We start from the raw sequence: 14669 nt of genomic DNA on the forward strand, positions 1-14669 counted from the left end.
TAAACATGACAAAGACATCTTTTGTTTTATGCTTATATATTTTTTGTTATTTATGAGCGACAGATAACCCTTTGCCCTTCGATGGCATATTTTAAATTGGATTACTGTGAGTTTTTTGGAAGAAAAAGTTGATTTTTACAAAAAAACAAACAAACAAGGAAATTAGGAATTTTATTTACTCCAAATGAACTGCACTTGACATTAATAAGTTCTATTACTCAAATAGAAATAACAATTTACACAGCCCCAAAACACACGTGTAGAGGGTCTTTTTGAGTCCGAAATGTCCAGTAGTAACAAAAAGGGAAGAGTTTATCAATATAAAAAAGAACAGATTTATTACTCCGAAGAAAACAAATTTAATTTCACTCTGAGTGACAATTATTTTTCTGGAAAGCAGAGACTTTTTCTTCTCCTGAAGTTTCCACCAAAGTCACCATCATTTCAAACAGCCCTGCTGATAGCCCAGCCGGTCATTCGCGGCGAGAGAAAATGCTACAAATCTAACAGCCTGCGCGAGTTCCCCCAAAAGTGCTTTAAAAACCTACTCCCCAATATGTCCCCTCCCACCAAGTTAAAAAAAAAAAAAAAAAGGAAGGAAGGAAGGAAGGGTGGTGAGGAGAAAATGCCGGTGGATTCGGCAGAGGGGCACTCACTTCTCAGGAGGCGATGTGAGGCGCTGCGGGTCCCTGACGTGCGTGCCCAGGCACCGGAGGACGCGGGGCTGCGGGAGGAAAGCGGGGCCGTGATCCAAAGGCATCAGGTGCCGGGGCAAGGGGGCGTTCCAGGAGGACGTGGGGCGGGGTGTCCCACACGTACACAAACACAAACACGCTCCCCGGCCCCGGGAGGGCGGACCCACGCCACCTCACCGCTCCCCGGCCCGGGACCCCGCGGCCCACCTCGCACCCAGGGCCCGTGCCCAAAGTGAACCAACCCGCCCCAGGGGAACTGTAGCGGCCTCAGGCTCCGCTCGCTATAACGGCCGCGGAGAAGCTGCGAGCCTCCCGGGGAGTCGGAGGGAGACGTGGTGGAGGCTGCGGACCGAGACAGGACGGAGTGAGGCGCCTCTCCCCACCCCTGTCCAACGCGCGGGAAGCGGTCAGCCCACCCCCAACCTTGTCCGGTCGGCTAGAGCCTCTCCCACCTTCCGCCGCCGCCTAAGGGAAGCCGGAACGACGGGGGTCACGGTGGGGGTCAGAGGGTAAAGGTCTTGCTCCCAGCAGCCTCCGCGGTGGATACGTCGCCATCTTGGATCCGCGGGACAAGAAAATTCATGCGGTGAGTTTTTGGCAAATTTTCGGAAGTCTGGCAGCGGGGCGCGCGGCTGGGGCGGCGGATTCGGGGCCCCCGCAAGGCGGGGGAATGCCTCGGGGCCGGGCCGGTCGCGCCTGGGGTCCGCGGGCAGCGTCCCGGCCCGCCGCTTCCCGTTGCTTTTGTCTCGGCTCCAATCGAGAGAGGGAGAGCAGAGCGGGCGGGGAGGGGGGGTGGCGGCGGTGGAGGGAGGGAAAGAGGGAGGGGGTGTGTATAGGGAGGGTGGTGGATGGGACGTAAAGCGTCGCGGTACTTGGGTGGTTGCAGCAGCAGCAGCAGCAGCAGCAGCTCTGGGTCGTAGGCCCGGTCCCCTCGGTGGGCGCTGGGGTTTTCCTCACACTCCGCTCTCACGGGCTCCCGCCAGCGCGAGGAGCCTGCGCCGCGCTGCTTCCTGGGGAAGGAGAGAAGGCAGCAGCGGCGGTGGCCGAGGAGCCCGGGCCCGCTTTAGACGGCGCTGCCGTCTTCCCCACAGCTGCCGCGGCCCCGTGCTGTTCACATTCTCTCCGTACACGCACATCACCTGCAACTTTGTGTGTGTGTGTGTGTGTGTGTGTGTGTGTGTGTGTGTGTAAAAGATGGGTGCTGTTGGACTGACTAACGGGTCTCGGAGCCTCCAGGCTCTGGGATACCGAAGGATCTGGGTGATGGAAGGGAGAGCGCAGCTGTGATGCTTCCTCCGCCGCCGCACCCGGAGGCTGGAGCTCCCGCGGTGTGGTAGGGGCTGAGCCCGGGTAGTCCTGTGGTGGCGGAGGAACCCGAGACGTTTCTGCCTGTGAAGTTGCTGGCCCGGGGTTTCTACTTCCGTCGGGGCCTCGCCACCTTTTGCTGGCTTCGGTCTAACTTAAAAGTTTTACGGAGGAAATGAGTGGCGTTAAAAGAGGCCTTCCTCGTTCTTCGTCGAGGTTGTGTTGTCCGTCTGGGAGAGAAGCCCTATGACTCTTGGTGACTGGTGATCGTTTTTGAATGCAAGTTGCAGTTTCCTTTAGGAAAAGCATTGCCAAGGCTTTAGAATTTGCATTTATTCCAGGCCCTTGTGAGTACGGTATTACCTCCATAAAAGTCTTACATACGGGTACCGCACTCTCCAAAGGAACCTAAACATCAACTTCCTTTGAATCCTAGGAGATGTCTTCAACATCCAGAAGGCCGAATGCAACACTTTCCTCCCCCCCCCCCCTCCATTTTCATAAAGCTCTTGGTCATAAAACTCCTTTCTTAATCTTCAGGACAGTTTCTAATAAGTATAAGGAAATATACACTGATATGAACCCTTAGATTCTTGGTGGAATGGTAGACGGTATTGAGTTAAAATCTGTTCATGAGGGAGGCCGAACATGAATTTAGTTCATAGTTGAACACATTTTCTGTCATGCTTGATATTAGGAATTTCTAGACTTCTGGAATAAGTGCAACTTTTGGTTTGCCCTTTGAAACAACATAAGTGGAAGTGGGGGGGGGGTATAGAAATTTGGAAATATTTACGTATTTACATACCATGTTTATGTTTAGTTATTAGGGAACACTTCCTGTTATTTGACCACATTTGTTTCCAAATGTCAATGAACACATTTATTTTGCAGTTATGGACGATGACTTCTCTAGATTTAAAGGGTTAAGAATCACAGTGGACTGAACTGTTAAATGTCTGTTATATTTAAAATGGTTAGATGTCTACATTCTGAGCTCTTTTTATTAAAATACTTCTAAATGCACCAAGATCTTTAGTAAGCTTTGTATGTTGAACAACTCTTTAGTTTGTAGTTCTTTTGTAATACTAAATCAGAAGGAAAAATTCACTGTAAAAAAGGCAAAACTTCTGCACTTCTTTCTTGACTTCTTAAGATCCTCATTTAATTTTAAAAAGTTCATTTTCTATCATCTTTTTTCCCCTGAGGGCTTGAATTGCAGTGACTTCTCTGAATACTTCGTGTATTAGAAAGGAGCGGAGAAACTTTCATATTTTTTTTTGCATCCTAATTAATGCTGTATCAATAAAAATGAATTAATGTAGGTATCATTTGTTGGCAGAAACCTTTTATTCTAAGTATACTATGTAGAGCTATCTGTAACCCAATATGATAACTCTTGGGGAATGAGAATTGTCTGCATATTTAACCAAGCAACAAATACAACCTTTAAAACATTTTCAGTTTCTATAATACTTTCGTTTTAAAGTAAACTTATGTGGTGGAAAAACAAGGGCAAAATTTATACATATGAGTGACATATCCCTTTCATTTGAAAAGCACTTGATCTTCAAGATAAAATAAAACTAGTTCTGCCAAAGAGAACTAATTACCTATGTTTATACTTTAGAACTTTGGATATTTAATTTCCTTTATTATTTTAGAGAGATACTTTACAGTTAGCGATAACCTGAAAATTCTGTTTATTCAAAAGTAAATAAGTACTTTAGATTTATGAGTAGATTTCTCTAGAAGTGCTTCTAACCCAGTTTTGGTTTTTATCTCTTCAGTAGATATTGATGTTAAAAGTACTTGTATTTGGGGGGAAAAACTTACAGATTTTTTTCACAATCCTTGGGGAGTTATAGTATTTCCCTTTTTAGTGACAAATATGCTTAATAACATTTTCTAATACTATAGAAAAATAAAGAAAAGGTAGGTTTGCTTCATGTAGGAATATGAAATAATGAGTGTAATAGACTAGTAAGGAAGGTAACAATTTTTTTGCTCTTTGTCTTAAAATTTTTCAGTGTAGAAAGTTCATTCAATTATGATTACATAAAAACAAACTTTGTATGTGCTTGCTTAAATAAGCATGTGAAGACAACTTACGCAAATAGTGATACAGTCTTAGGAGAAGATACTACTAAATAAGATTTTATTTGTTACATAGACTTCTAGTGGATTTTGTAATACAAAGAAGCAAAAGAAACCAAGGTATCAGGTAGGGCCATTTTACAGGCAGAGTTACTCTGAGTTACACTGTAATGTTTGAATAGAATTATATACAGTATTGATGTCAAGGGATCCAGTACTATGATAGGAGTCATTCTGGTTGATTATACAGGTGACTGTCCTTACTAAGGATGATTTCTACCTGTGATACTTAAAATGAATTTCAGTGTGGCTTTGACTAGATATTTTAAAAAGAGCTATATACTAAAATTGATGTCTCTTGTAGAAAGTCTGTCTTTGAAAAGAAATAGAACAGACATTAGGATTTTAAGTTTTTAGAGTTATTTTATCATTTATTACCTTGGTTTTGTTCATCGAACCTTTTCCTCAATTTTAATAGTATATATACTTTTTCTTGTTACTTCGGTGTTGTTTTTTTAACTTGGCTTCCTTTTTTTAAACTTTAAAGACTCCTTTCTTATGACAAGCCATGCTGATATGGTTTTTCATTTATTTACTTTGTCTATAAGGATGACCTGGAAAAATAATTTCTAACAGCTTGTTCTTTGAAATATAGATGCAAATTTTCAGGTATCACTTGGGGGTATGCTTCATTTGGAACTAATAAAATGGTTTGTAATGTTATTTTTTTTGGTAAGACCCATAACATATATAATATGGAAATGCAAAATGAATTATCCAGGAGGGAAAAGAAAATTTCCCTTCTCTGAATACACTTTAATATGTTATATATTCTTAGACTCAGGATCCAAGTCTGTTTATATAATAAGACTAGATATTAGATATGTTTGCCACTTACTCTGAAAGTGTCCCTCTCTTTTTTTTTTTCTTTCAGGTGAATGTATTTAGGTGTGTATGGGGGAGGGATATTTTTACTATCACTTCTCTGTTGTTTACAGACTTCTTATTCTTCAAAACTCTACTCTGGTGTCTCTTTTTTTTATACTTTCATATGAATTTTTTTTTTTTATTGTTTAAAGTATTGGTGTCGCTTTCTTAATGAAAATTTAGCTGACCCCCATACTGCTTTTATTGAACATGTCATGCTGTATTGTAATTTACTGTCCAACCCCATTATCCACTGTAACCTCCACTGGACTGTAAGCACCTAAGAGGTAGTACTTTGTCCTATTTATCTTTACATTTCTAGAATTTTTCTCTAGTGCACAGTACTTAGTAGGTATCAATAAATATGCAATAAACAGAACAGGTGCCAGATTGTAATTGGACACTCAATGCTGTCAGAGTGCTCTGGTTCCCAGTCTACATATCAGACAGGTTGGAAGGGAATGAGAGAAGGCCATCCTGCATTCCTTCACTTCTTTGAGTCCTTATAGTTTTGTTTCTCAATTATCGATGGAAAACAGATAACCAGCTTCTTAGAGAAATGTATGTAGAGTGAGTGCAGGACTGAGGGAAGGATGTTAGTAATAAAGTGCTTCTGGCAGAGTGTTTAGATCTATATATCTTACTGTATTTTGTATGGCTAAGGTCACTAAGGTCATTGGTTGAAGGAGATATTTTGTATTTATAGTTACATGGTGATATGTATTTACCATTGCTTAACTGTGTTCTTATATAATATATATGCTATTTTAATTTTCTAAAATCTTAAAAATTGCAGTTCGAGAAAAATCTGGCCTTTAAGGGTTTGAATAAGAGATTATACACCAGTTTTGTACCCCCCTCCCTTTTTTTTTAAATGTAGAAATCAAAACAGGGTAATGACTCCCAGTTGTATATAGAGGAGATGCTAACATTTAACTTAGATTTTAGAAATCATGCCTTTTGTTTTATTTGCTTACATGTTTTTCAGAGGCTTTATAATGACTAAAAACTACTAAAGATGGAGAGGGTATTTATGATTATTATCATTTTTATTTATTTGTCTTAGAGAGAGAAAGAAACAATGATCAGTTGCCTTACACATGCGCCCCAACTAGGGATTGAACCTGCAACCTAGTTATTGTGTCCTGACTGGAAATTGAACCCACAACCTTTTGGTATATGGGATGACGCTCAACCAATTGAGCCACCCGGCCAGGGCAAGAGAGTATATTTTTTAAAAGAGAACTCGATTCATTGCTCAGGACACCAATCCTTTCTCTGTTTTTGCTGAATTGAAGTATCTTTCCTGATGTGAGAGTAGATAAGAATGCACACTTAGTAAAATTTTACTTTGCCAAGTAATGATAAAATAAGCAAGAGAAAATTATGTGTCTTGGCAATTTAGGTAGCAATGAGGAGATCTGCTTTTTTATTTCCCCCAAACAAATTGATATACAGTTTTTTAATTTGTATATTTGGATGTTGAAATATAACTGCATTTTGTTTCAGCATCTGGACAAAAATGTAATGACTGATTATGTAATACACTGTATTTGGGAGAGGAACATTTGGTTTTCTGTCATCTGGCAGGAGTGTGTACTTGTGTTACTTTTTACATTGTAAATTATAATACTTCTACATACAATTTTGTATTTAATTTTGGTTTGTAAAATTTTTTTTATAGATTGGTCAAATAATATTCCATAAGTTTACCATGCCATTCAAAGTACCTGATTCCTTTTGGCTTAATTTTAGTACTTAATATTTTAAAAACGATTTACAGCTTGCAAAATACTTCACTTCATCTCAATTTTATATGGTTGTCATTTTGATGTTTATTTTTAAAATAAGGCTAAATTATTATTTTTGTTTTGTGTTGTTCATCCTCACCTGAGGATGTTTTTTCCACTGATTTTTAGAGAGTGGAAGAGAGGGGGGGAGTTGGGGGTGGGGGGAGGGAGAGAGGGAGGGAGAGAGGAAAGTGAGAGAAAGAAATACAGATGTGAGATAGAGACATCAATTGGTTGACTGGGGCCTATATTGAACCTGTAACCCAGGTACGTACCCTTGACCAGGAATTGAACTCAAGACCTCTGTTACATAGGCTGATACTCTAACCACTGAGCCAGTCTGACCAGGGCAAAAAATAAGGTTAAATTTTAACATTAACATAAAGGTAAGATAATCAAGCTGTCTTGATTACTATGAAAATTCATAATTGGGAATGAAGGAGGCTATTTTATCCTTAGACTGGACTTAGCATCTAATACCTTTTTCACTTAATGCTACTCTAAGTAGAAGGTTTGTTTTTGTTTTAACTGATCATCTTGCAGATTCAGAATAATTAAAGTAGTAACAGGAGTTTGAAAGAGGAGTAGTAGGAAATTTTTGTTTAAAGCTTGACTTTCTGGCAAAATACATCAGCTCTTCCTATACTCAAAGATATAAACATTTATTAAGAAACACCAAAACTTTAAGTAATAATTCTGTTGTAATGACAATAGGTAATCACACTCATGCCACATTTTCTAAATTTACTTATTGCCCAATTATTTTGCAGGTAGATTATGTGCTGAGTAGATATGCCTTGAGGTTTGCCTTGATTTAGTGCACATAGTGCTTCAGGAGTGGAGTTTTTTTGTTGTTGTTTGTTTGTTTGTTTGTTTTTGTTTTGTTTTTTCAGGAGTGGAGTTTTTATAATTTTATGTGTGAGCATCTCTGGTTTTAGATTAGAAAAATTGAGTTGTAACCTTTCTAACCTATACACATTTATGAGAAATTATAGATTCATAGACATGTCAGGCCAAACTTTATTTGAGGTCTATAGCAAAACTATTTAACCTGGCAGGAGAGAGAGCAGTTTTCAAAGTGTTTAGTAAATTTGATGTGCAGTCATGGGCTGCATTATGTCATTTTGGTCAATGATGGACTGCATATGTAGCAATGGTCCCATAAGATTATAATGAAACTGAAAAATTCCCACACAAATCCTAAATTCGTAGCACAGCGCATTACATCACATGGTGATGCTGGTAATCATATAAAAGTATAGCACATACAACTACAGCAGTGAGCAACAGTAGGTTTACAGTTGTTCGTATGGAAAATAATATAACAATAAATACAAGAATAAACTTTTTCATGTACTCAACTACATGAACCTATTTTTGCCCACCCCTGTATGTACAGTACATAATACTTAATAATAACTGTGTTAGTGGTGTGTGTATTTACTATATTATACTTTTTATCATTATTTCAGAGTTATTCTTTCTACTTTTTGCTGTAAAATAGTGTGCCATGTTATGCCAGCAATAGTCTCATGTTTATTGCATCTTTTCATTGCATCATTTTCTCTTGTGCTTGATTTAATGTTGCATTGTTTTGTACAGTAACGTGCTATACAGGTTCGTAGGCTAGGAGCAGTAGACAGTATGCCATATAGCCTAGGTTTATAGTAGACTATACCATCCAGGTTTGTGTAAGTAAACTCACAAAGATAATAGCCTAATGAGGCATTTCTTATAATGTATCCTCTTGTTAAGCCACACATGACTGTATAATACACTTTTTTTGTTCTGTATGTGTGTAAATCACACATTCTAAAATAAATGTGTATACATATATAAAACAATTATGGTCCAGTGCTTCAGGGAATTTGACCTCTGACTGCTCTTAGGGTATTTTAAAGCATAGTTTGAAAACCAATGGACTTGATCTTTAAGGTCACTTTCAACATAAAATCTGTGTTTTTTAAAAAAAGTTGTTTTTTCTGCAGATACAAAATTCATAGAATTGTTTTTAGTAGCATTTGTATACAAATTGAATTTAAATTTTAGGTTCTACTGGTTGGATGTTAGAATTCTAGCTGTTTCCAACTAAATCCTTTAATAATTTGTTTATTCTCTTGTAGGCATTGTGGTTGTGCTGGGTATATATGATGGTGAATAAGACAAGTCTGCCTTCATGGAGCTAAATATCTTAGAGGGGGAGATATAACATAAGCATGCAAACAACTAAATAAACAATTTTCAGATAGTGTTAATTGTGATGAAAAAAGTAAAGCAGATAAGAGCATAGCAGTTGATTAGGGCTGAAGGATGAGACTATTTTAAGTAGGGTAATGAGGGAAGACCTCTCTGGAGATTGCATTTGAGCAGAAACCTAAAAAGGAGAAAACCATGCAAAAATCTGGGTGATTGTTTTCCAGACAGAAAAAATAGAAGGCTCCGAGAGGGGATCAAGTTTTGCATGTTTGATTCTTTTATAAACAGTTACTTAATGCTTTCTACCGAAATAGGAGTAAATTCTAAAGGGGAAAAAGAAAGATGATTAAGACATACTTCTTGTCTTAAAACTGCTGAAAATATTTTGGTGGATCTAATAATTTGTAATAAATTTTATGAGCGCTATAGGGAGGAGGTAATATTGTTCATTTAGAGTCTAAAAATGTTTTCCGGATCCAGTGGAATTGGGGTCTGTCTCTTTCAGTGGAAAATTATAAAGAAAAACAAACTAAAACTTTGCATAGACTCATAAAACCATTGAGAGTTTGTTTTTTAGTTTTGCCAAGTTTTAGATAGTAGTTTTTTTCTTAGAAATTGATTAGTTATGATTTTCATGTTCAGTCAGATTTCCTTGAACAGTCCAATAAATGTTAACTATGTGCCATGCATTATTATAGGTGCACTGAATAATTCTTCACGTTTAATTTTTAAGGTGCATGATATGCTAGATTAGAGCAGTCTTGTTTGAGAGAGTTAATGTGTTGATTTTAGGGAAGTGGTATTTGAACTGTGTTTGAAAGGATGATTTAGAGTTCACTAGGTTGGCGAGTGTAAAGAATCAGCATTGCAAATACAAAAAGCCTCGGAGAATATACTGGATCTGGAGAATGGTTTAAGTAATTTGCTATAATTTTTTTTCTTTGTGTTTTTTGTTGATAATCCTCACCTGAGGATATTTTTTCTCGGTGATTTTTGGGGAGAGTGGGATGGAGGGGTCCTGGGGGAGGCGGGGAAAAGATATGAGAGACACACATGGATTGGTTGCCTCCTGCACGTGCCCCAATCAGGCCCAGTATCGAACCTGCAACCCAGGTACGTGCCCTGGACTAGGAATCACACCTTGGCCATTTGGTTCTCGGGCTGCTGCTCTAACCACTGAACACACTGGCCAGTGCGATTTGCTAAATTTTTGATAGAGTTCTGAAACTTCATGAGAAGTTGGTTGAAGGAATGGATTTTCCATAGTGTGGGAGACTTTCTTAAATTATGAGTAATAACCAAATTTTTATTTTAACAATTCACGTGATAATCAAATTTGTGCTTCAGGGGCAAATTTTAGATTCCAGAGTTAACTTATAATTAAAATTTCAAGCTTGATGGTGTAATATAGTGTATTTGTGAAATTCTTGAAGAATTATTTTCTCTCCATTAGACAGTGAGTATTTTGTATTCATATTGGCAGGGTTTTTTAAATTTGTTAACTGTATAATTTTGAAACTCTAGTTTCTGTTTTCCAGAGAACTTGTTACATATATAAACCAGTGCTATTAGTTCAAAGTTTTACATTAATGGGTGGAATTCATTACATAAGTTACAGGGCAGGCAAAGTTTGAATGTTGTTTTTTGACATTATTTGCAGACTTGAGATTTAACATTACTTGGGTAAATTAGAATAATGCCAAAAACTCTAAATTAACAACATAATTGTTCATAGGAGCTGATATTTATATATTACTAAAAGTGCTCATTTTGTAATGCTAAGGTGTGTACGTGTTATTCACAATACTATATAATCCTTAGTTATGCATTTATTTTAGGTTGTTAGCATTATTTGTTAATTCTGACATGCAAAAAAAGAGAACCCAAAGGCATGTTTTTAAATGAAAGGAATTTATTCCTTAATGCAGTTTGAGCAAATTACTACTTTGAATAGCATGCATTAAAAAGCATTTTTTACTAGCAAAAGTAAATGATTCTATTGTGATGACTTGGAGTTGCCAAGCTTGCCTGATTGTCTATTTGGTTCCTTTTTGACTTAACAAAATGGAGCTACTTATAACTATTTTCTATTAAAGAGAGCTATATTGTGTTGGAATTTTACATTATGTTGTTAAAGTCTCGGTATCAGCTATGGAATTGGAATTACCGTTGTACTGCTTTTAATTAGCTGTGTGACCTATCTTCTAAACTTAAGTTTTCTCATTCAAAAAATGTGGATAAACAACAATACTTAAACTCATAGAGTTGACTTAGGAATAAAAGGCTCTTGTAGGTTGCTGTGAGGTTTTCTTTATTTTATTTTATTTTATTTTATATTTTTGAGTGGGACTTGCTACTTAAAGATGAACTTCTGAGCCAAATGAGAATTAGCTACAATTTATTTCATAGAGTGCACTGTGCTCATTTTTGGTTTCAAGTTTGTAAATGTAAGGAAGAAGGATGCAAGTTTATTCTTAAGAACCTAAACATGTTTTTCCTACCAGGAATTTTGTTTAGATGACATTGTGTTAAGTACTGTGTGTAGTATTTTGAGTAACATAAATACATCTTAGCATTACTCTCTGAATCACTTGGCATGGTGCATGGCATATAAGAGGCATTTAACAATCTAATGGGGAGAGCATTGGCTTGGGATTCAGACAGACTTGTGTCAACCAGTTACAACCTGAGTTATGTTGCACTTTCGATAGCAAGTTTTTTTTTCTATGCCTCTTTTCCATATCCTTAAAATGAATACAATATCTCCTTTTAAGCTTTTTAGAGAGTTAAATACAATCTCATAAAACACCTGACAATAGGTTCTTAGCACACTTGGTTCCCATCTCTTTACCTTTATGCAGAGTAAATATTCCAAAATTCTGGAGGAAGTTTAGAGGAAATTCTTAACATAGCTCCTATCACTTTATTTTTGAAAGTTGAGAAAGTTGGGTCATTTATTTACATTTGAGTATATGGTCATTTTTAATGAAGAAATACTATATTATTTTGGAAAGACTACCATACTTGGATTCAGAAGGTGGTTTTTAGTTTAGACTCCATGAATTTATTAGCTATGTCCCTGGGCATATCTCTATCTATCTATCTATCTACCTACCTACCTATCTATAATAGAGGAATATGCAAATTAGCCAAGACACCGTAACGTCACGACCAAACAGCAGGGACCTGAGGCTGCATGGCGCCTGGTTGGGGCGAGGGACCTCAGGCTGCACCCCCCGCCCCACGGGGCTTGACAGGGGACCTCAGCCTGCGCTCTGCGGCACTGGGGCTGGGGGACCCTCCCCACCCGGCGCTGGGCTGGGGGACCTGAGGCTGCGCCCCCCGCCTGGAGGGGCTTGATGGGGGTGGGGCCAGCCGGGTCTGGGTCTCACCCAATGGTGGTGGGACTGGCCAGGTCTGGGTCTCCTGCGTTTTTGAAGTGCGTGCGGATGGTGGGTGGGGACTTAACTCTAGGTCCCGAGGCGTGCCCCAGACTCTGACAGGAGGGAGATTTTCATATACATTTTACTAATTTTCTTTCATCTCTAACACTTCTATTATAGAGAAAGGGCAAATAGCAACATTAAAATATTTCCTCTAATTAGTTCCCTTTTAATATGCATGAATTTCATGCACCTGGCCACTAGTCTGTTAATATTGAAGAACCTCAGCTTTTTAGTCATTTATACCTCATAGTGTTCCTGATGATAATTGAAGTAATAAAAGTAAAAGTGCTTGGTTAACTGTAAAGTATGTGAGAGTGTTATGGTGATGCTGCCTTATTATTAGTGGTTGTAATGAAACTAGTAATTTCTTAAGTTGTGTGATTCATTTATTCATTTTTTACCTTGTGCTGCTGCTGCATTTATGTGGTTTGCCCTTTATTAAATTAAATATCTGGCTTATTGGATTTGGGGGAGGGGTGAATGTGAAGAGGTAGAAAATGATTCTGCTATGTTCATCAGAATAGGCCAATTGATATTGGATATTTTTGCTTGCTGAAGTCATGATATTTTCTGTGTGTAAACATATATATAGATAGGTATAGCAGGAAGTTGGCCTCATCTTCATTCTGTCATTAGGTTGAAAGATTGTAAATATTCCTTGGGTTCTTCCAATTTTTTGTAGTGGTATTTGTGTGCTTTCTCTTTATCATGGTTAGCCAGACATTTTTGGTGACATCATTCCTGTTTTTCCTTACAAATGAAATTAATTTGTAATTTATAATTAGAGCACTGAGAATGCCAGTGCAATAGTTTGAAACTATTCTTTGTTCTTTGTGTATGTAATGTGAATAACTTTTACTGTTTTTTCCTCCTCTCTTAAATCTCTTAAGAACTCATGCTTACTGAACCTTTTGAAGCTTTAAAGTAAATACCATATTAGGAAAGCAGACTAGTACTAAGTAGCTGCAGTAGCAGAGTAAGGAAAGTGAATCACAGAGCAATAAATTTGGAAAATGATTGTTGTACATTGAAAGAACCCTTGTAAAATCTAGTTATTGATAAGTGCTTGTAAAGTCTGCTGATTAATCTCATATTATTAAAAATCTGCTTTCACATAAAATACTTTTTTCTTCTAAAAACATACTAAAACTCTAGAAACTGGAATTGTGCTACCCTGAATCCTCAGGTGGTTCCTCCATTTTTTTCATATCAACTAAGGCAAATAATTTAAAATATAATAAAGACAACTCATAGCTAAAACTTATTTATAAAACTTACATTTATAATATAAAACTTGTAACTTCTAGGAAATCTGCATATCCTGGTCAAGATATGCCCCTTTGTAATTTTTGATGGTTTTAATAATGATTGTCAAGCTCAGGTGTCAAATGTAATTTATGTTCATTATGTTGACTGTTTCTAGGAAAAAGATATTTTTAACATTTGGAAAAGGCTTAATAAAGGCTTTTTGCTGAAATTAACTAGAAGTAACTAGAGAATTCATTCTTCAGAATAGTCTACATTCTAAATTGTATAGTTAAATGGCTTTTATTTTTAATTGCATATGCTAAAATCTTTAGCCATGGCAAAGATACTATTTTCGCTTTTACAAAATTGACTGTCGGCTTTAACACTATTTCAGAAATAGTTTATCTTTATTTCTGATATGTCAGTTAGCACAGAAAAAGAAGTTAAGTTCCTTTGACTTATAACATTATTCAATTTTATTCTTCATTCCATCACTGGATCATATATATAGGGACCAAATCAGTCTTGCTCACTGATGTGTATTTGAAGCCTCATATAGGGACTGGCAAGTATTTGTTGAATGTATGAAAGGTTATTTTCCAAAGCTTTTAATATTTACTTGCTTTTCTCTTATACCAAGGCTGTGCCAATTTACATTTTCACCAGTTATGTGTGAATTGTCTTTTTCATTTTATTGTCAATGACACTGATTACAGTTGTGTGAAAAAAAAAGTCCTGAATTTTGAAGCTGTTTGTATTTTTTATTTTTCTGAAGAGTGAATATTTTTTATTATTTTGTGTTCTGTGTGTTTTCTGTTTATATCCTTTATTTTCAACAAAAATAAGAATAAGAATAAAATGACAGTTACCCTTATTCTGATCCCCTCTCAAATCATTTCGTTTCTTGGCGTGGGGAGGGAGGGGAGGGAGTAAGTATTTAATATCACACAAATATGAAGTGAGGT

The 14669-nt window shown here is 37.4% G+C and overlaps 2 protein-coding genes across 15 annotated transcripts in view; one reads left to right on the forward strand and one right to left on the reverse strand.

Moving 5' to 3' along the window:
* Nucleotides 1-1263, reverse strand: part of LOC307101361 (uncharacterized protein) — a 156169-nt gene extending 154906 nt beyond the window's left edge. For 5 of the 10 annotated variants that reach the window (XR_013813666.1, XR_013813667.1, XR_013813668.1 and 2 more), the window contains exon 1: nt 657-1141. Coding sequence is in view for 1 of the 10 variants with exons in the window: in XM_079774221.1 (XP_079630347.1) it covers nt 657-760 (104 nt within the window). In the remaining 9 variants the exon portion in view is untranslated. The other 5 variants (XR_013813665.1, XR_013813670.1, XR_013813663.1 and 2 more) reach the window with 4 other exon arrangements.
* The window catches only part of CNOT2 (CCR4-NOT transcription complex subunit 2), a 125319-nt gene continuing 111807 nt past the window's right edge, over nt 1158-14669 (forward strand). Inside the window, exon 1 of one of the 5 annotated variants that reach the window (XM_079774215.1) lies at nt 1158-1281. Coding sequence is in view for 2 of the 5 variants with exons in the window: in XM_079774218.1 (XP_079630344.1) it covers nt 1277-1281 (5 nt within the window). In the remaining 3 variants the exon portion in view is untranslated. The remainder of the gene's footprint in view (nt 1282-14669) is intronic. The other 4 variants (XM_079774218.1, XM_079774214.1, XM_079774216.1 and 1 more) reach the window with 4 other exon arrangements.

Source organism: Cnephaeus nilssonii, assembly GCF_951640355.1.
Source record: "Cnephaeus nilssonii genome assembly, chromosome: 6".
Taxonomy (NCBI): Eukaryota; Metazoa; Chordata; class Mammalia; order Chiroptera; family Vespertilionidae; genus Cnephaeus; species Cnephaeus nilssonii.